The sequence below is a fragment of the Anguilla rostrata genome, chromosome 7, assembly GCF_018555375.3.
Source record: "Anguilla rostrata isolate EN2019 chromosome 7, ASM1855537v3, whole genome shotgun sequence".
Taxonomy (NCBI): Eukaryota; Metazoa; Chordata; class Actinopteri; order Anguilliformes; family Anguillidae; genus Anguilla; species Anguilla rostrata.
In genome coordinates, this window is record NC_057939.1 from 29,054,956 (window position 1) to 29,076,474 (window position 21,519).

At 38.9% G+C, this 21,519-nt stretch overlaps 1 protein-coding gene across 4 annotated transcripts in view; it reads left to right on the top strand.

The window, feature by feature from the left end:
* ran (RAN, member RAS oncogene family) overlaps window positions 1–21,519 on the top strand; it is a 47,878-nt gene that overhangs the window by 9,780 nt on the left and 16,579 nt on the right. For all 4 annotated transcript variants that reach the window (XM_064341945.1, XM_064341941.1, XM_064341943.1 and 1 more), the window contains exons 3-5: window positions 4,379–4,463; window positions 5,663–5,788; window positions 6,598–6,785. In XM_064341945.1, the coding sequence (XP_064198015.1) occupies window positions 4,379–4,463; window positions 5,663–5,788; window positions 6,598–6,785 (399 nt within the window). The remainder of the gene's footprint in view (window positions 1–4,378; window positions 4,464–5,662; window positions 5,789–6,597; window positions 6,786–21,519) is intronic.

Consider the following 21,519-nt stretch of genomic DNA (forward strand, 5'->3'; position numbering starts at 1 on the left):
CATCGCCATGTTGAATTCATCGCCATCTTGAATAAAGGAGCTATTTTTACTATTACTATTTACTATTTACTAAAGGAGTACTATTTTTAAGTGTTACCTCCCATTGTGTTGTAGTTATGGGTATACCCATGTCGTGCTCCCATTGTATTTTAGTTTGGAAGTTGCTGTTGCTGGTGGCAGAACATAATAACCTATACATTGCTGAGATTGTACCTCTGCAGCTCCCATTAGTTTATCTTCTAAGTCTTTCTTATTTCCTACGTCTATGCCCTTAGAAAGTAGTGATTTTATTTGCAGATTGGATAAAAATTCTGAATCTGAGCCCAAATTGTGTTTTCAATACATTGAAAGGGACTATATTTCCATTGCTTATCACTTGCCCCACCTGTTTTATGTTGTGCTGCTACCCTACATTATTCTTATCCTCTTAGCGCAAAGCCCCTAGTGGTCAGCACGCCGGCGTGCCAAGATTACTAAACTCAGACATTCGGTGCTACTGCAACCAAAGTATGAGTTAAAAACAGAAACGCATTGTTTTAGTTTCATTAGTAGACTATACACGACAACTATGCCGAATACAGAGTTTCGCAGTGCCACCATTGTCGCTCTGGTCGTTCATTTAACACGCACCCCCTCCCTGCAGTCTCATCTAGAAAACACTCCCCACCCTTGACATAATGGACAATATTGTCTATCTTGGCATTCATAAAAATATTCTTTCACCACTAAAAAAATCGTATTCCGTCATAGCAACAAGATGAACCTGACAATAGCCCTAAGATATGCCTATACAGCAGTGAAAACGCTGCTCACTGAATAACTAAATAAATGAGAAAAAGTTTTTAAAAATGATACCACGTCATTCTACAGTCAATATCTGGGACTAAATATTGAATAAATATACAACCTTATCATTGGTTTCACGCATAGAGATGTCCCCTTTGAGACCGAGTTGTCATATATTGTCTTGGACAATCCGTTTGGGAAATATACACGCATTTGTGATGCCTGGGTACCTTCCAAAATAGCTGTGCGTAATAACTTGTGTTGTTTGCGGCGTTGTCGCCCTTTTTAGTACAGTCTGGCTTGATTGACAATTCATTTATTCAGTAGGTGAGAGTATAAGATTTCTAACGATGTATAACAAGTCTGATTTTGCTTTTGGAACAGCGTTTTATAGGTCAGCGTAACCAAAAATTTTCCTGTCATTGCATTCAATTACGCATTAACTCTGTGGTCGTAGTAAAAGACGCTGTTATTGTTACTCTGGTTTTATTATTTTTTTAAAATGAACTGACTGTGTGAAGACAGTAGTAGACAGAGAGTGCGCCAGGTTACAGTTGGCTTACCACAATGTACTGTATGTCTTGTGATTTCAGGTGAGCGACGACATCTAAATGTGCACAGAAGTAATTGCAGTGGATGTATAAGAGTGCTAGGATGTCAGTGATGCTAGTAGAGTGTGTGTGTATGAGATTGCTAAATGTTAGGAAATACAAGTACATGCTTATATCATGTAGTCGCTAGCTAACTGGCTAGTTAGCCCCACTGTAACAGCTAGTTAACTGGCTACTTAGCCCCACTGTAGCAAGGTAGAAGCTAGAAGAAATGTCCGTTTGTAATCAGTAATATGTGCTTACGTGTGAATGTCCAGTAAATGTGTGTTTAGCTATGGTGAGAATAATGTGCTGAGCTGAATCTGAGAATTGCAAACTTTATTTTATTGAGAATATATGACAGTAGATAATAGATCCCTGTGGACAGAGTGGCTGTGACAATGGTAAGATTGTGTTGTGTGGCGCAGCAGCAGTGTACTTTCTGTAGGCTCTGTGTAGAGGAGGAGCTCTGTGTGTGGCTGGCTCTGGACACAGCTACCCAATGAGGATTTTCCTTCATCACGAGTACGGATATTGACACATTTTACTCGGATGGTACTCGTGCTCGTAAAAAGTACATTATCTGTACCGGATACTCGTTTCATCCGAGTATTTGGCTCAACTCTAATTGTGGCCACTCAAAATCATGCCTAACTATAATATTGCCATATCGCCCAAGCCTAGTACCTTTTGGCTTTTTGGAGAAGAGAGGCATCCTGTCAGTATGTTCAGCACGGTAAATGGCCGCTGTTACATCAGATGCATTTAGTTGTCAGCGGAATTAACATGCCTCAAGAAATCCCTTCGTTCATCTACCGTTCCATTCCAAATGAGTAGCATGATGTCATTTGTGTACCTGCTGCACCACAAGGAAATTTTGGAAAGAAAGGGGCTCACAGAGGTCAAGAAATCTCTTCCCAGTGACCCATAAATAAATTGGCATAGTTAGGTGCAAAAACTGCGCCCATTGCAGTACCCTGACTCAGTAAGTAGTGATCTGTTGTATTGGTACTAACCATGAATAATTTCCATCTCAGTTAGGTTGATAAGATGGAGATAATAAACCGTTTGGGCGTGAGGAAAGGTATTGGGACAGAGCCTCCAATCCACTTTATGGGGAATATTAGCTCTGTACGTCTAGCAATGACAAAATTGTATTATGTTTGACTTTAGTACCTTTAATGGCCCTTAGTACATCAGAGGTATCACTGAAGTAAGAGGGCAAAGTGGGAATGAGTGTACTTATGAAAAATATCAATATACTGTGAAAGAGATTCTGTTATACTACCATTGCCTGACACTGTGGGGCACAGAGGCATTTGTGAATTTTAGGAAGACCTCTGCTCAAATAGGGTGTTGAGTAGTTAAAAAATTCTGCCTTCCTCCGTACCCCCCGGGACCCCCTCCGCATCTTCTTTGCAGATGGCGGCGAACAGCATGGAGGAAAAAAAGGCTTGTAGGACTGGGCCTGGGGTTGTAGGCCTTCAGCGTAGATGTGTCCCCTTCGCTGGTGGTCGAGAGTGGGGGATCTCTGTACATTTTGGATCAGGCTGGCTGGGATCTGGAGATGAAGCAAAGGTGCCAGTCATAGACTGTACCGTTTGTATAAGTTAAAGTGTCCCTCTCATACTTCTTGAGTTTGTATGTATTTAGCTCTTTGTGAAAAGTATCCTGAGAATCAGAGATTTTATTAGTAATGGAGGTTAGGGTTGGGTCGGTTTCCGGTTTTGCCGGTCCGGTCCGGTGTATGAGCTTAAACCAGTTTGATTTTATGCGAACCGACTGAACCGGCATTTGTCATTGAGACGTTCTGGCAATTTAAAAAGTAGCCTACATCAATAACCTGTGCCGACGGCACTAAATCCAACTTGTATTGCATTAGTAATAAGCCAGGGTTTTCCCTAGGTTTTCAGAGGGATTAGGCGCTCTCAGCTATTTTTTGGAACAGCGTTTTATTTTTTTATATATATGAAAAAACGCTTTGACCAGCGGCTTTCATCAGAAAAAGACGTTACGTGTGAACACAGCCTAACTTTGTTTAGCTACCAAGCCACGTTAGATACTAACGTTAGTTCAATCGAGGTATCTTTATGTAACATCAACTAACTAGCTTCGCTGGCTAACGTTTTTAACTGAAAATTTTTTCCCCACCGTGAAAACTGGATTACTTGTTTACATTTTTGACAGATGTGGCTAGTGGGTAAATCTATCGCTGTTTCCGTCGCAGCACTTTAGACACAAGCAATTCGGAAGCGCTATCCGAAAATTTATTTTTACCGTGAAGAGTGCCTGACCCACAACCGTAGTAATGTGTTAACACGGCGGAACAATTATATCGCGAAATACCATCTTTGGGGGAAAAAAACGCTATATTCTGTAAATGCATTTAACCTACCATGCATAAAAACATAAAAACGCTCATCAATCACCCACATCTATTCATAATTCCATCATAGCATGGAGTGTTTAAAACCATTAAGCCACCACTCCGTTTTTTTTTTTTTTTGGTCAGCGCATCACTGTTATTTTTACCTTCATTAAATGCCTTTTTACGTTCATTCGGTTTAAGGCTCTCCGCAAAATCACTTAGGCGCTGCGCCTAAGCCTTTCTATGGTAGGGAAAACCCTGTAAGCAATATGACAACGTGATTAAAATGGATCGTCCCTGAATCGTATCGTGGCCCATGTATCTAGATATGTATTGGATCGTCTTATGAGGGAGAGATGCACACCCCTACTTATTACACATACAAAACTTTCTTAGTGCAGCTCTGTAGTCTAATACTTGATGTTGCTGTGATGACTGCGATGTTGTTGGACTGTTCTGTTCATTGCTGCTCACGGTAGCCATAGCATATTATTCCCAGTATGAAATATGAAAAGTCACTGTAACTGTGAGTAAAACTGTGAATAGTCTTAATGATGAAAAATTATAGGTGGTGCCTGTGACCTCTGTAAGAGCATCTGTTCATCTGTTACACTCTGAACTCTCTCCTCCTTAGCTGGTGTTGGTGGGTGATGGAGGCACAGGGAAGACCACCTTTGTGAAGAGACACTTAACGGGAGAGTTTGAGAAGAAATATGTTGGTAAGCGACCATATCTCCCACCCCCTTCTTGCCCCTGTTCATACTTGTGAATCTAATACCCAATGTAGTGTAGCATAATGGTTGTGGAACTGGACTTATAACTCAGGTTGCAGTTACAGTAAATATTTGGTGTAAATAAACGACTACATTTATTTCACTTGACCTGCTATGTGTTGTCTGTTTTAGGGGAAAACGGCCAGCAAAATGTATTTCTCTGAAAATATTATCTAATATCCAGTTGTATTATTGGGTTGAAATGAAAGTAAGCTGCAAGTTGGTTTGGATAAGGGAATCCACCCACTAATAAAATAAATCCTGTAATTTAATTTCATGCAGATGTAGGAATTTCTTAAAAGTTATGGTGTTGAAGGTAAAGATAAACTACAGAGTCAGGAGGTCCTTTATATAATTTAATAATGCGACTGGTCGGGAAGAGGTACAGTCTTCAAAAATGAGTTTATATAGTTTTCAGAGACAAAGAACTGTAATTTAATCACCATGTGCAAAGATTCCATTACTAGCCAATCATAAGTTAGGATCAGGGAGTCCGTACCAAGGCTGATCATGCAGGCCTAGAGGTCCTCTAATCCCCTAAAGCACTTGATAGACTGCAGATATGGTATATATTTCCTCTAGTTTACATTGCAACAGGAACATGGCATGGGGTGAAACAACATACGCCTAGATATATAGACTTTTAAAAGTACACTCACAAGTACGTTTATCAAGTTACCATAAGATTATATGATATTTTATATAATTGCTTATATAACATTTTCTGTAAGTCAACTTTTTAATCATAACCCATCACAGATAAAATTGGTTATTTTTTTTCTGCCTTCTGGGCTCTAATTTGATGGAGCACTCTACCTTGATGTGTTTAACCTCACTTTCAGCATCCTGTAATAAATACCAAAGCAAAAGTGTGGGAGGAAATGGCTTCATTAGGAATCCCGCCATTCAGAACAAGGGTTTTCTTTTTCAGGGAATATTGAAGTCAATAAGAGCTGGGTGTGAGATCCTCACTGAGACATTCAAGCTCAGCTGATCGTTCTGGAATGGAATGTAATCACTACTGCTGTTGGTGGTGTTTGGGAACCTTGTGTCTGTGCAGGAAATTTGTGTGATGTCACTCACATGTTTTATTGTTTGTGTCTTGCCACCTTTGGTCTTTATAATGCCCCCTCTTCTGGTTTCAGCAACCCTGGGTGTTGAAGTACATCCCCTGCTCTTCCACACAAACCGAGGGGCCATCAAGTTCAATGTGTGGGACACGGCTGGACAGGAGAAATTTGGGGGGCTGAGAGACGGCTACTACATACAGGGTCAGTCAATCTATCAATCATTCTGTCAGTAAACCAGTCAGTTGTTTTGTTGTATGTGTAGTGCTTGGTCTCTGAGCTGTTCTGACTGCAAAGGGCTGTGTGTGTGTTAGGGCTGGGCGATTGATCAAATTTTATTTTCAATTATGATTTTGGCTTCCAACGATTATGAAAACAAGATAATCCAGATAAAACTATTGTGCCGCATTCCGTTTCACAATGATGCTCTTGTTTTGTCTGTTGAATATATGTTTAGGAGTTTTCAGTATGTTGTGGCAGTGCACGACAACATATTTGATCAAATTTATTTTGGTCTTATTTATTTTTATTTATTATTTTTATATATTGAATATATGTTTAGTAGTTTTCAGTATGTTGTGGAAGTGCACTACAACATAGTTGGTCTTATTTATTTTTATCTCTTTTTTTTTCTTTATTAATTTTATATTATTTATTTAAATGTATATTTATTTATATATTATTTATAATCTATTTTATTTATCTCATTTTTTTTTTTTTTTTTACATTTTTCTATTTATTTGTTTTTCATTTGACTTATATTTGTTCAAGGAAATCCACTGTTAAAAAGTTTTTCTTAAAAGTTCAATGACAATGAGTAATCGTGTTAAATAATCATGATTTCAATATTGACCAAAATAATCGTGATTACAATTTTTGCCACAATCGAGCAGTCCTTGTGTGTGTTTACATGCATGAACATGCCTGGTCATTGTGTAATGCACTTTCTCTGTCTTTCCCTCTAACCCCCCCCCCCCCCCTTTCCTTCTTTTTATTCTCCTCTCTGCCTCTAGCTCAGTGTGCAATTATCATGTTTGATGTTACCTCAAGGGTAACGTACAAGAATGTACCCAACTGGCACCGTGACCTGGTGCGTGTGTGTGAGAACATTCCCATCGTGCTCTGCGGCAACAAGGTGGACATCAAGGACCGTAAGGTCAAGGCTAAGAGCATTGTGTTCCACCGCAAGAAGAACCTGCAGGTGCCCTACGCACACATGCATACGCACTCTACACACTCACACATATGCACATGCCCCCACACAGATACATACTTGGGATGGGCATTCAGATTTCGTTGGAGTACTCGCGTTCTCGTTCCAGGGCTTTGATAAACTGACTTATCTACAGAGAATTTCATTTGGCCTATGGCGGCCAGAAAATACAAAAATGTAAAAATATGCCGGGGGGGGGGGGCATTATAATCAATTAAATGTATGGTTGGGTGTTTGCCATGGAAGTAGCCTATGTCGCAGATTCTGTGATTTTTGCCATTTTTCGCAGTTTTGTGACTTCCCCATTTTTTTGCCATTTCTGTGATTTCCTCCATTTTTGTTGCTTTTTGACAGTTTTGGATGGAAACTGTCATTTTTAACATAGCTTACAGTGTGATTTGTAGCCTATAGGCTAGGCCTAGAGCATTTTAATGATATTGCCGAATGCTGGGAGAAATAAAGTACGACAACGTAGATTCTAGCGTGCAGGGATCACGATTCCACTCCTGGTCAGTTGTTGTAATTAAAAGTTTTACAGGCCCTGTCAGCAGAGTTGTCGCTGAGCTGTCCTTCCACCATTACGGTAATGTTGTCAGTGAAAACAGGTTCTTAATCAGACTTAAATCTTGCAATGTACAACATGTTGTACCAAAATAAACGTTAAAGAAATAAAAACGGACACACAGTAGCCCAATGCCTCCCATACACTAGACGACTTCTAGCCAACTAAAGTCTGACGCACTCACATTTAACAACAATCTATGGGTTTTTAGTCTCAGAGGTGTACACATCTTAGGATTCTGCAAAGACTGGGAATCATGCAGCTTCACACACAAGACTCCAACAGGATTCCTTTGGAGTTTCCCCTTCCTGTTAGAAACACACAAAGAAGAAAAGAGGAAGACTGTAACCAGATGGGCAATGGATCTCTGGCAACAGCTTTTGGCCACCATATTTGTTTTACAATATCCAGCTAATGTATAGCCAGGTAGCTATTATCGAAGCATAGCAAATATGCTACCAACCAGGAATTTTGAGGGCTTTGGTGATTTCTGTCCACTTTTCCTTTTCCACTCAATCGTGGTATAATTTGGAAGACACGTCATAGAGATACTCTTGTTCTTTCCAAAGCTCCACTTGTTTTGCCTCCTGTTCAGCAGATCACTGGCACCAGGACTTGCGCTTTGTCACCATTGCCATGTTTACTACTAGAGCTCGACCGATATGGGACCGATACCGATTTTATAGGGGAAAAATTCACCGATTACCGATATGGTGGCCGATATAGTGAATTTTTGAGCTGGAATGAAAATAGACCTTTCTATGTGGATTGTGCACCGATTTTGCACCAATATGGCTTTCTTAACCCCTTAGAGCACAAGCCAAATCTTGCCAATCCTTGCCCATTTAGGGGGTGCCCTACTTAAAGCCTTATAACTCCAGATGTGACACCACAGAGACTTGAAAAATGGCTTAAATGAAGCAAGACATTTGTACAATTTACAATACTAACGCAGATTAGTTTATATTCATCATTTTGGAAGAAATAAAGTGCCACAAATGCAATTGTTTTAACAAAAAATCAAAAATAAATTAGCACTTTTTAAGTTTGCAATGAAATACTGAGAGATTGCATGTATACAGGAGGTTAAACTATACATGTGCTTGATCAAAAACTTCTTGACCACAAGTTCATAAAATCTAAGGATGGATATGTAGAACTACTATTGATGTATGAAGCAAAAACTAAGCAGTGTACCCAGCGTCTCCAAATCTATCCAAAATGTCTAAATTATGCATTGTTGTAAATCACTATATATTCACGTATTTCACTACAAATCAATTGTTTTGACTCAAGAAAATCACTGTTGTATAATTTTCAAGTGGGAATTACAAGCTTTCAGTCAGTACAGTTGTCTAAAATATCTAGGGGTCCAAAACATATCCAAAATCTCTCCAAAATTGAATAAAATGCTTTTTGTTCATTATAATGCATATACATGAGCCCCTTATGAAGGTTTAAGATGAAACATTGATATCAGATGTAAAAATAATGCAAAAATATTGTCACACACTGCGGTACAGTACCTAAATGTGCAATAATTAACTATTGTATGTATTTCTATACTCTGTGCTCTTGTATGTTTTCTTGTATGGAGATGGGACAACATGAAAACAATTTTCAACCGTCCACCACGTTTTGGCAGTGTTCCAACTCTTACGTCATCACTGTTGCATGCTTCACAAACATTACAGCCCTAACTAACGCTTACACTACAATGTGAAATTTCCACATTATATAATACCACCTATTTAAAGACTCTCAATTTTAAAAATAACGTATATAACCGAAGTATTTTGAGAAGTAATACTTACATAGCAATGATGAAATCTTACCTGTTTCAGTAGAAGGAGACAAAGACAGGAAATCAATGATATAGTTCTCTCCGCTCCTGTCTTATACCAGAAAACGATGTCAGCTAGGTCTATCAGCAAACACATGGCTTAGTTATGCTCAGGAGTCCTCAATAATAATAGTATTTTCCAAGAAATTACGAAAAATCGTTAACAACGTTTCGTTAGCTACTTAGCAGTGTCTTTGTTTTACTGCTACCACCACAGAGTGAATGCGAAATTGAATGCGATGATGAGAAAAATTTTGGTTACGCTATCCTATAAAACGCTATTCCAAAAGCAAAATTAGACATTTTATACATTGTTAGAAAGCTTATACTCTCACTTGCTGAGTAAATTAATTGTCAATCAAGCCAGACTGTACTAAAAAGGGCGACAACGCCGTAAACAACACGTGTGGTATTACGCACAGCTATTTTGGAAGGTACCCAGGCATCACAAATGCCCGTAGCTATATTTCACAAACGGGACATCTCTACACATGAGGACGGAGTGTAGCACAGTGGGTAAGGAACTGAGCTTGTAACCGAGAGGTCGCAGGTTCGATTCCCGGGTAAGGACACTGCCGTTGTACCCTTGAGCAAGGTACTTAACCTGCATTGCTTCAGTATATATCCAGCTGTATAAATGGATACAATGTAAAATGCTATGTAAAAAAGTTGTGTAAGTCGCTCTGGATAAGAGCGTCTGCTAAATGCCTGTAATGTAACATAAAACCAATGGTAAGGACAGTTCTATATTTAATCAATATTTAGTCCCAGATATTGACTGTACAATGACATGGCATCATTTTAAAAAACTTTTTCTTGTTTATTTCGTTATTCAGTGAGCAGCGTTTTCACTGCTGTATTGGCATATTTTAGGGCTATTGTCGGGTTTATCTTGTTGCTATGACGGAGTATGATTTTTGAGTGGTGAAATAATATTTTATGAATGCCAAGATAGACAGTATTGTCCATTATGTCATGAGTGGGGGGTGTAGTTACAGATGAGACTGCAGGGAGGAGGTAAGTGTTAAATGAATGACCAGAGCGACAATGGTGGTGCTGCGAAATTCCGTATTCGGCATAGTTGTCATTTCAGCGAGGAACACTAGATGGAGTGCTAGGGGCGCCTATTTGTCAGTGTTAAAAAATAAATAAATAAATTAAATTTTTTAATTATCGGTCCTACATATCGGCCACATGTCCTCCTTGACTACCGGTACTGATTTGGTCCAAAAATGCTAATATCGGCTCGATATATCGGTTTGATTCAAGACTAAAGACTTACTATAATATGAAATGTTTGATTTTGTCAGAATGATAAAGATGAGGGAAAAACTGTCAAACTTGGAGCCATCTTAACCCCTTTGTGCAGTCCCCCTGCTGGTCTTCATGCTGGCATGCCTAAGTTGCTCAGCTTGGACATTCATTGCTCCTGCAACCATACTATTATTTGAAAACAAACTGTGTTCTAGTTTTATTAGTAGATGATACAGGACTATGCTAAATACGAAGTTTCTAAGCGCCACCATTGTCACGCAGGTTGTCCATTTAACAAGCACCCCGTCCCTGCAGTGTCTATCTGGCCATTCATAAAAATATATTCTTTCACCACTAAAAATATGTATTCCATCCAGGTAAACCCAACAATAGCCCTATGATATGCTAATACAGCAGTGAAAATACTGCTCACCGAGTAACAAAATAAACAAGACAAATTCTTCAAAAAATGATACCATGTCATTCTACTGTCATGTATATACTAAATATGAAATACATATTCAACCTTATCATTGATTTTACGCATAGAGATGTCCCTTTCAAGACTGAGTGGTTATATATTGTTTTGGACAATCCATTTGTGAAATACACTCATTTCTGATGCCTGGGTACCTTACGAAATAACTGCACGTAAAACCACTCATGCCGTTTACGGTGTTATCACCCTTTTTTAGTACATTCTGGCTTGATTGACAATCATTTTATCCAGTAGGTGACAGTATAGCCTTTCTAATGATGTATAACGTCTGATTTTACTTGTGGAATAGTGTTTTATAGCCGAGCGTAACCAAAAGTTTTGTCTCATAGCCGCCTGAGGCATTCACACTGTGATAGCAGTAAAAGACTCTGCACCGGCGAAACGTAATCTTTGAGTTCCGTCATTTTTTGGAAAATATTATTCTTCTTACTCTAACTTCTGAGCATGGCTAAGGCATAGGCTATGTTTGCTGATATTGTATTCTGGAGTAAATCAGAGGAGAATGACAGCGTTCATTCTCTGAAGGAGGAGAATTCCTTTGAGCACAGTTAAGATTTCATCCTCTATGTATGTATTACTGCTCAAAATATTTAGGTTATATATGTTATTTTTGAAATTGAGTGTTTTTAAATATGTTGGTGCTATTTTATAATGAGGCTATTTCACACTGTAACGTAAGCATTTGTTGGTAGCTCAGTAGATAGCTCAGTGGTGTCTGTGTTTCATGCACCGGATATGACGTGAAAGCTGGAACATCGCCAAAATGTTTTTTTTATGTCATCCCATCCCCATAAAACATTACATACTGTAGTGTACAGAAACATGAGAGTTAATGATTTAGGCACTGTGTGCAATGTTTTTATATTACTTTTAAATATAATATCAATGTTTCATCTTAAACCTTCATAAGGGGCACATTTATATGCTTTATAGTGGACAAAAAGCATTTTATTCATTTTTGGAGAGATTGTGGATATGTTTCTGGACCACTAGATATTTTAGACCCTTGTACTGATGAAAAGCTTGTAATTGTCAGGGCGGGCGAGGGAATGGACCCAAATGCAGAGTGCGGGGAAAAACACAAAACTCCAAAAATGGGAAGAAACAAAGACTTTACTCACAACTCCACAAAAAAGGGAACAAAAAGCCTTGCAGGGCAGCAATAACGAACACAAAGAAAACCTCAAAAAATGCAGGAAACAAGAAAATACAAAAGTTCAAAAGCACGTAGAAAACAGAACAGGGGCAGGAACACTCAGGGCAGAAACACACTCAGAACAAACTAACCAACAACTACACGCAGCAAGCAAGCAGGCAGGCAGGCAACAAGCAACAGGCAAGGATCCAGCACCTGAGTCAGGGAGACGGGAGACTTAAATAGACACGACACAGACGAGACACAGGAGGGCACAATGAACAATCAGGCCACAGAGAGGGAAGGGAAAACGAGACAATCAGCAACCAATAATGGGATAATTGAAACCAATGATACAATCAAACAGGACGCAAAACAGAGGTGCCGCCATCTGGCGGCCCAACCAGGAAAAACTGGGGGGAAGACACACAACCCTGACAGTAATTCCCACTCGAATATGATGCAGAAGTGAGTTTCTTGAGTCAAAACAGTTGCTTTGTAGTGAAATACATGATTGTTTTGTGATTTACAGCAATGCATAATTTAGACATTGTGTATTTGAGTCAAATTTACCTTAATAAATGGTTAATAAAATAATAGAACTGCATGGCCTAGACTGAAACTTAAAAAATAACAATAGTCAGAAATGTTTGAGTGCAGTCTATCATCCATCCACTTAGAATATTTTTCTGTAGTAAGTATACTGTAAAATTTTTAATTTTTAATTTATTCAAGATAAATTGCCCTTGAGTGGTGTCTCCTGTCAGGGACTAATTCCTAGTTTATGTAATACAATTGGATAGCAAATACTTTAAACATTTATGCAGAAAGCCATATAAACTAATTTTAGAAAAAAGATTTCACAAATGTGCAATTGGAGGTGTACAATGGTTTTGGAGTTTCATTTGATGCTTTCTACAGCAGAAGTTCTGCTGGCCAGAGCGAAATGCTTGCGGGTTTCCGGCAGTAGGGGGCAACGGAGTGTAATTTTTCCTCAAAAGGACAGCTTCCATCATTCTGCATTGAGAAATTCCAGTCAACGTCATGCCGAGTTGCATTTTGGGGTGACTCACCATCTTTAGAGGAACACTTAGCTCTGTGATTTGGGGGAAAAAATAGGTTCCAGCTAATAATGGGCCGGTATCAGCTGGCATACTTTAGGACAGTGGTCAGCATAGCCACCATTCAAATATTTTTATGGATCCGGTAACTCCTGTCATAACAGTCTGCCATATTAAACCTGTGTAAGACTCTAATGGGGAGGTCAACCTCATTAGGGAGGTTGAAGGTTCTGCCTGCAATGTAATCACAGTGGGAGTTCCACACACAAACATGAAATGAAATTGATATCTGGGCTCACATTAACAGGTCATTTAACAAGGAAATGTACAAAATCAGAGTAGATATAGCAATTAAAACATTTTAAAAGTACACTGATAGTTCAGTGATGGTACTTTTTTACTTTAGAAATCAGGAATAATTATGCAAACTTTGTTTAGGAGCATTTGTGCCTTCACTTAACGCTTCACCAAAATGAGTGGGGTCATTTAAAAAAATCTAACGACATTGAAGGCATTATTACTCATTTCACCACAACAAAAACTCACTGTGAAATGTTTCAAATGTTAATCGGTTATTTATTGATTCGTTCGTGTATTTAGGTGTCCTAAAAACATTACAGCTGCCAGCGTCCTGAGGGAATTCTACAGCCATTTCAGAAGCAATATGGCACCAAAAAAACCAATGCTCGCTGTCTTATTCAAAATAACCCCAGAAGGGATTTTGTTTTGCTGAAATGAAATGTTATTCAAATTGTAGCCAATCCCTGTATTGACATCATCCTGATTGTAAAATTTTGGGGACAAAGCCCTATAAAATATTTAGACAGCTAAACCTCGATTGAAAAATAATATTTTTATATGTATATTTTTGCCAAGGTCTTTTCTACAGTGGGATATAAAGCATTTTAGTTTTACTAATAGGTGATTTTATGCCTCCGCGACGGCATGTTTTCGGGTTGTCCGTCCGTCCGTCTGTCCCATTTTCGTGAACATGATATCTCAGGAATGCCTTGAGGGAATTTCTTCAAATTTGGTACAAACGTCCACTTGGACTCAAGGATGAAGTGATTCGATTTTGGTGGTCAAAGGTCAAGGTCACTGTGACCTCACAAAACACGTTTTTGCCTTGGCGGAGGCATACAAGGCGGTATTTCTAGTTTGTAATTATGATGATAAGGAGACATGGGCCGCCTCTGTATTCTGAATCCCCAGCAGCTCGAATAGCCACAGCTAGCTATGACCTGCTGCCAGTGTACAGTGGTGGCTGAGTCAGAGAACTCAGAAAAGATCCTTAAATGTATTTCTTTTGTGATCAAATTTCTTCCTTTATTGATATTCGTTTTATAACATGCAACAATGGAAAAACAAAAAGTAATTCTCGAAATGAGTAACAACAATGGACATAATCAATTTCCAAATGAAAAAATAGTAGTAACAAAAGGAAAAGAAAAAAGAAAGAAAAAAAAAAAACAACTATCCTACTTAGGGACCGCCCCCTACCCCCACCACCCATTCCCCCCGGGATCCAGGCCGCAACTCCTGACAGGTGTTCATCCCATCTAAACGAGTCTTAGCAATGGCAACCCGCCCATCTGTATTTGCCCAGGAACCAATGAAATCAAATTTCATCTTACGCTTACAAACTACCATCACACCCTTGGTTACGTAGAAGCAGACGAAAAAGCAGTAGGGTGATAAAACTTATTTGCAAAACGACCGGCATCCTTACGGAGGAAACGTGATTCCTGGACCATGGCAAAATCAACATTTTTCTTACTCAAAGATTCTAGATTAGTGGTCCTTTTATGCGGGATATTAAGTCCCCTGGCATTGATAGAAATTAAGTTGAGATCAGTCATGGCTTAGCTAATGGAGAAATATGAAACATTGTCACATCAACAGACAGGTTACGGTGGCCTGGATCCCTAAAATAGCACTCCTCAAAACAAAAAAACCTAAACCATAAAAAAACAAAATAAATTGAGGAAAAGTGAAGAGATACTTTACCCCTCGACATTCCTGATAAATCCACTATTGGACAACCAACTGAGAACTAAGAACTATAATGCCGTCTAAAAGAGGCAGCACCCTCACCAGCCATTAAAACAAGGTGATAACAATACCAACATCTGTTAACTGGTAAACATCGAATCAACATTGTAAGACACCAGATCACATTCAATAGGTCTACAGCTGCATTAAACTATGATGAGAAAGTGGACCCTTTAAAAATATGGACAAAGTGATTATGATGTCACCCACTGATTCGCTATGGTTAGTGCTCACTGGCGCATGAAGCCCAAACTAGGGCGCAGCCATTGCCCCTTGCAACCAACGCAAGCACAGTGGAGTGAAAGAGTGGAGTCCACGACTACGGGAAACTCCACCCCGACTACCTTACATGGTAATGAGACGCCCACGTCTGGAATATAAGCGTGTCCGTGCAACCTCAGAACCGTAATCAACAGCTCATAGCAAGAGGGTCCTCCTACTACAACCGTGCTGAAATGCTGATATTTAGCCAGATCTCGCTGACTTGTATTGAGGGTACCATACAGACCAGCGGTAATATCAGGTGAAAAATGTTACACAAACACTTGTAAACATTTGAATGTTATGTCAATAACCTAGCTATTTTTATACGGTCTATGGTGCAACCACAGAACCGTAGTCAAGAGTTTGTAGCGAGAGGACCCCTCTATGTACTACCATGCTGAAACGCTGTTATTTAGCCAGATATCGGTGACTTGTGGGTATCCACATCCCTGGATGTTTTTGGGACAAAGACTTATGCACTGGAAAATTAAAAATATATGATTATATTGAACTACAAAAAGTCCACATACTACAACAATGAGCATATGTGCAACATCAACAATGAATTACCAACTGTCATAAAATTTAAAAAGTTAATTGTGCAAGATATGTTTAGTGTTTAGATATTTACGTAGATAAATAAAATAGATCACTAGCTTTATAGACAGATAACATATCTAGATAGCTAGACTGATATCACAAGAACTAGCTAGCTAGATAGACAGATAGATTGATAGCAAGATAATAAGCTTTAAGATCCCCCTAGCTTGCCTTCTTAGAGAAGCTTCAAAATGGCTTACAAATCTGATTTCACCAACAACATATACAAATTATAAAAGACGAGACTATGAGAATCAACTGAAACCCCGAAATGGTCAAAAATCACGTTTTGACATAGAACCTTGTTTATCTGAAAATGTCTCAAATGTATTAACCATAAGAATTGGAGAGAAGAATCCTTAGAATAGCGGTTAGGCTAGTACAGTTGAACGCAGCACACAACATTTTTGGACCTTGGACTTAAAATGGTGAGATCGTATGTAGCTAGCTAATTGGAATAAAACGACACAGCATCACACCTGCCGCTGAAGCACTCTCCGAGCTGCGAGGATGGGGAAATCCTTATATGGTCATACTGTAGTCGGACAAGCCACATTGCATGCACTGAAATTAACCCAGATTTGGGAATTTTGGCAGAATTACAAGGGATGGGATTAACTAGTGAAACCATCATTTCTAGTGACTTTCTTTTTTTTTTGTTGCAACCAGACATTGCAGTTCACTCTGTAGCCACTGGGGTAAAAGGCTTCACTAACAGAGGTGAGTTGTTGGCGCTTGGGTAAAACAAATAAAATGAGTGAAAAAGGAGATGATTCACCCAAGTGTGTGTGCAATCATTCACACATGTATCCTCATATTTGTACACCTTTCGACACAATAGCATTTAGACATGTTAGGAACTAAGTGAGAATATACCCGTGCATAAGAATATTTCTTCCACAGTTAAAAATACACACCAAAATTATTCATACCCATGCCAAATTTTGAGTTATAGTGAATTTTTATTTGACTAATAGGTTTCTTCTGGCTGGAAATGACATACGAAGGTGACAAAAGACGATAAGACATTGTGTTAGAGATATTAATGAAAAATGTTACCTATTTCTGTGTTTTGTTTTTTACAGTTTTACAAAAAATGCCATGTCCAAAATTATTCATACCCTTTCTCAGTAATCAGTGGCAAAGCATTTATTTGCCTTCACAGCAGCCAAACGGTTCTTATAATTGCCTACAAGCTTTTTGCACGTCTCTACTGGGATTTTGGACCACTCCTCTTTTGTGAAGATCTCCAGGTCCTTGAGGTTGGAAGGCTTCCTTGCCATCACTCTGGTCTTTAGTTCCCTCCACAGATTCTCGATGGGATTCAGGTCTGGACTCTAAAATTTAGTCGCTTAGTGGCATCTTCTTTGTAATCACTCATCAGAAGGAAACACACTGTCTGTCTATGCTACTTTTAGGGTGTCATTATCTTATGTCTTCAAGAACGTGAACCAATTTTTAGTGGTATTTGTAGAATAATACTAATATACTGCACACATTTTGTTTTATAAATCGTTATGGGATGCAACATTTAATGAAATATGTACTCTTAAAATGTTATACATGCCAAAACTTCTGTAATCGTTTCTAATCTAGCTGCCCCGTGGCTTCAAAATTCAGTTGCAGTTGGGGAATTCAACAAGGTGCTTGTCCCCCTTTTCACCAAAAAAACAAAAACACCCATTTGTAAAACTGAAATGCTTTATACCACACTGTAGACACGATCTTTAAGATTTACATGTAAAAATATCATTTTTCATACTAGGTTTTATTGGTGACCTAGTCTGGACGAACGCATGTACTTTCTGGGGTAACAGAGAGGAGGCTCAGCGGCAGCAACCCTATTGGTTAATCAAACTGTCTGTCTCAGTGTGCCGGTTCTCCCCCCCACCCCCCGCCCCGACACTCCCTCTGTTCCGTATGTGCTATGTGCTGCAATCTAAGTCCCAACTGAAACACACCAGCGAAACGGACAAATTATCTGCTAAAAACAGAATTATGGACAAATTTGAAGATTTTAATTCTGTTAAATCACAGACTTGCCAAATACATGGCGTGACTTCATTGAAGGACCTTCAACGCGTATGTTTGGATTCGCTGTTATCGAACAGAGATGAACTTGCTTGCTTGCCTACAGGATTTGGCAAAAGTTTAATTTTTCAAGCGTGCTCTACGGTGTGCAGTCTGCTATCAAATAAATACCCAGAAAAATGGCCAGAAGAAGCAGTTGGACTTTTGTATTAGCTGGGGTGCGAAAGAGCTGGAGCTCGAAATCTAAGTGTTATGACATCTAGTAAACTTCTTTACGGCAAGCGACATCCATGGCGATGCAAGTAATCCGACACCGTAGGGTCTACTTTTTATCAGTGAGGCGAGGGTCTGAACGTCAGGGAAGCAGTGCCAGCCAGAGTGCATGCTAGGCTACCAAAAGTTTGTTAGTAAAAGCTTTTTGAGAGGATGAATAATTACTTTTCTTTGGCATGGCTCCATTTGAAGACCGTATCGGGTGAGTTCGTTTAGTCTTTAAATCCGTCATTATGCTGAGAGAAATCCTATTCTCAATTTAATCTCTAAATTGACTGTAAGCTTAGGGTTGTAACTAGGTAGCTGTTTCGTAGGTGACTTAGTTAATGCACTCGTCTTAACTATTGCTTGTATTCTTGCATAGACTGCGTTGTTGCTGTTCTTGTTTGTGTTAGTGTTGATCAGTTTAACCTACAGGGTCCAAGTTGAACTATGCGGTTGTTCCCTGCACTTGGAACGGTACTTCTCTCTAGGGTTTTCGACACACTTGTTCCTGATTATGATTATACACTTTGTTGTACGTCACTCTGGATAAGAGCGTCTGCCAAATGCCTGTAATGTAATGTAATATTCCGTAGCAACAAGATAAACCTGACATTAGCCCTAAAATATGCCAATACAGCAGTGAAAACGAATAACTCTGAATAACGAAATAAACAAGACAAAGTTTTTTTTAATTATACCATGTCATTGTACAGTCAATATCTGGGACTAAACATTGAATAAATATACAATCTTACCATTGGTTTTACGCGTAGAGATGCCCCTTTTGCGACTGAGTGGTCATATATTGTCTTGGACAAACCGTTTGTGAAATATACACGCATTTGTGACGCCTGGGTCGGCTACCTTCAAAAATAGCTGTGCGTAATACCACACCTGTTGCTTACAGCGTTGTTGCCCTTTTTAGTACAATTTGGCTTGATTGACAATTCATTTATTCAGTAGGTGAGAGTATAAGCTTTCTAACGATGTATAACATGGCTGATTTTGCTTTTGGAATAATGTTTTATCGATCAGCATAACCAAAATTTTTCTTATCGCATTCACTTGCGCATTCACTCTGGGGCATAGCAGACGCTGCACCTAACGAAACGTTGTCAACGATTTTTCATAATTTCTTGGAGAGTACTATTATTATTGAGGACTTCGCAGCATAGCTAAGCTATATCTTTGCTGATAGACCTATCTGACATCATTTTCTGGAGCAAAACAGAAGCGGATAGGACTTTGTCATTGATTTACTGTCTCTGTCTCTATACTACTGAACACAGATAAAACGTCATATTGCTATGTAAGTATCGCTGCTCAAAATAGTTCGGTTATATACGTTATTTTTTAAATTGAGTGTCTTTAAATAGGTTAGTGGTATTATATAATGTGGATATTTCACACTGTAATGTAAGCGTTAGTCTAGTAGTTTTTGTGATGCATGCAACAGTGATGATGAGAGTGTTGGAGCATTGCTAGAACGTGGTGGACGGTTGAAAATTCTTTTCATATCGTCCCATCCCCATCCGTCATTATGCTGAGAAATAACTAAACCATTTTTATTGATAGTATTTGAGTTTCTCTGCAAATGCGCGAAAACATGCTGGTATAATAAAATAATGACGGTATAGCTTATACATAGTCCGCTTCGTTCTGTTGCTACCATAGTATAACAAACTTTCCTGTGTCTACAGCTGCAGTTTCTTGCTGCAATTACTAATATTGAATAAAAACAAAAGACGCAATTTATGCTGTAGTCTGCCAATGTCGAAATAAAGTAGTGTTGCATGGTATACCAAAACTTCAGCACTTTTTCGGTACTTAAAAAAAAAAAGAAACGGTTTGGTATTAAAATTTTCCGACGTTCGGTAGTTTTCTGTCAAATGTAAAAGCCAGGGAAATGTGTCTCCCGCATTACTGATTGAGAGGATGAAAAGTGTAATTTGTCAGAATCTTCGCTAGATGTCAGTACCAACTAAGGTTGCCAAGTGAGGTGACTTGCGCTTGTGCACTCACCTCGATACAGCGCAAGCTTCGACTCAGTTCACTTCAGTAGCAATAGGTGTTCTAATTTGGTAATATTTTATTATAGGAAGATGCTGTATTGTTATTAAAATATGCTGTTTTTAGATTTATTTAAAGGTGAAAGACTTGTTTTAAAGATTATTTAGTTTACAACTGTTTAATTTTTGAAATATATTTAACATATTTTTCTATTGTTCAGTGTTGTAACACTATAGGCCTATGCATATTAATATGTTGAAGAGGCTTCAACTTAAAGGTTGTTAATGAACCAGGTTGTTAATAAACCATGAATTTGAAAATGAGGTCAACCCTTGTGGACATTACGTTTCTGATCAATTAAGGTAATTTCAGTATCGTTAGGTACCAAGTATTGAATCAGTATCATTTCAGTATCGAGTATCGTGATACTAAACCTGGTATCGGTATCAAAGTCAAAATTTTGGTATTGTGACAACACTAGTCTGATGCCTTTTTTAGTTGCAGCATGGAAGCGCTGCAGCTCTACGTACACGCCGGGCCATCTAACTGTTACGACATAGTAAAGGCCTTTACGGGAAGCGGCCAGGACCCATCCATGGTGACGCAACTAAGTCATCCGACAGCGTCTCTTAGCACAAAATTGGCCATAAGTCATCAATATTTTACTACATCAGACACACATTCCAATCCATTGCTCATCATGATATTCAGTAGATATGATGGGTGAAGATATATGATCATGAGGACAAAGCCATTTTAAAATCGCTCCATTGGGGGCGTGATAGTGCCAATGCTTGGGCCCCTCCCAACGCCGCTTGCGGCTTTAATTAGTTTTATTTCCATTATGCTTCTCAAACAACTAGTTCCCTATCAGTCTCTGCTCCACTGTCACTGGATTATACCGCAGTCTCTAGGGTGAAAAGGTTTGCGCTGGTATAATTTAAAGCTAAATATATCTGCAGCTGCAGCTAAGCTGGCATTAGCTGGCATTAACTGATTAAATCTTGCAACTGACTTTTGCTCCTAGGTTGAAGAAATTAAACTGATTTTATCTGTTAATGTAGAGCACGTCAGTGGCATACAGCACACCAGTCCCCAGCCTGTCGGCGGAGTTAGTTGTCCATTGAAAGTAAACAAATTCAAAGATTGCTTT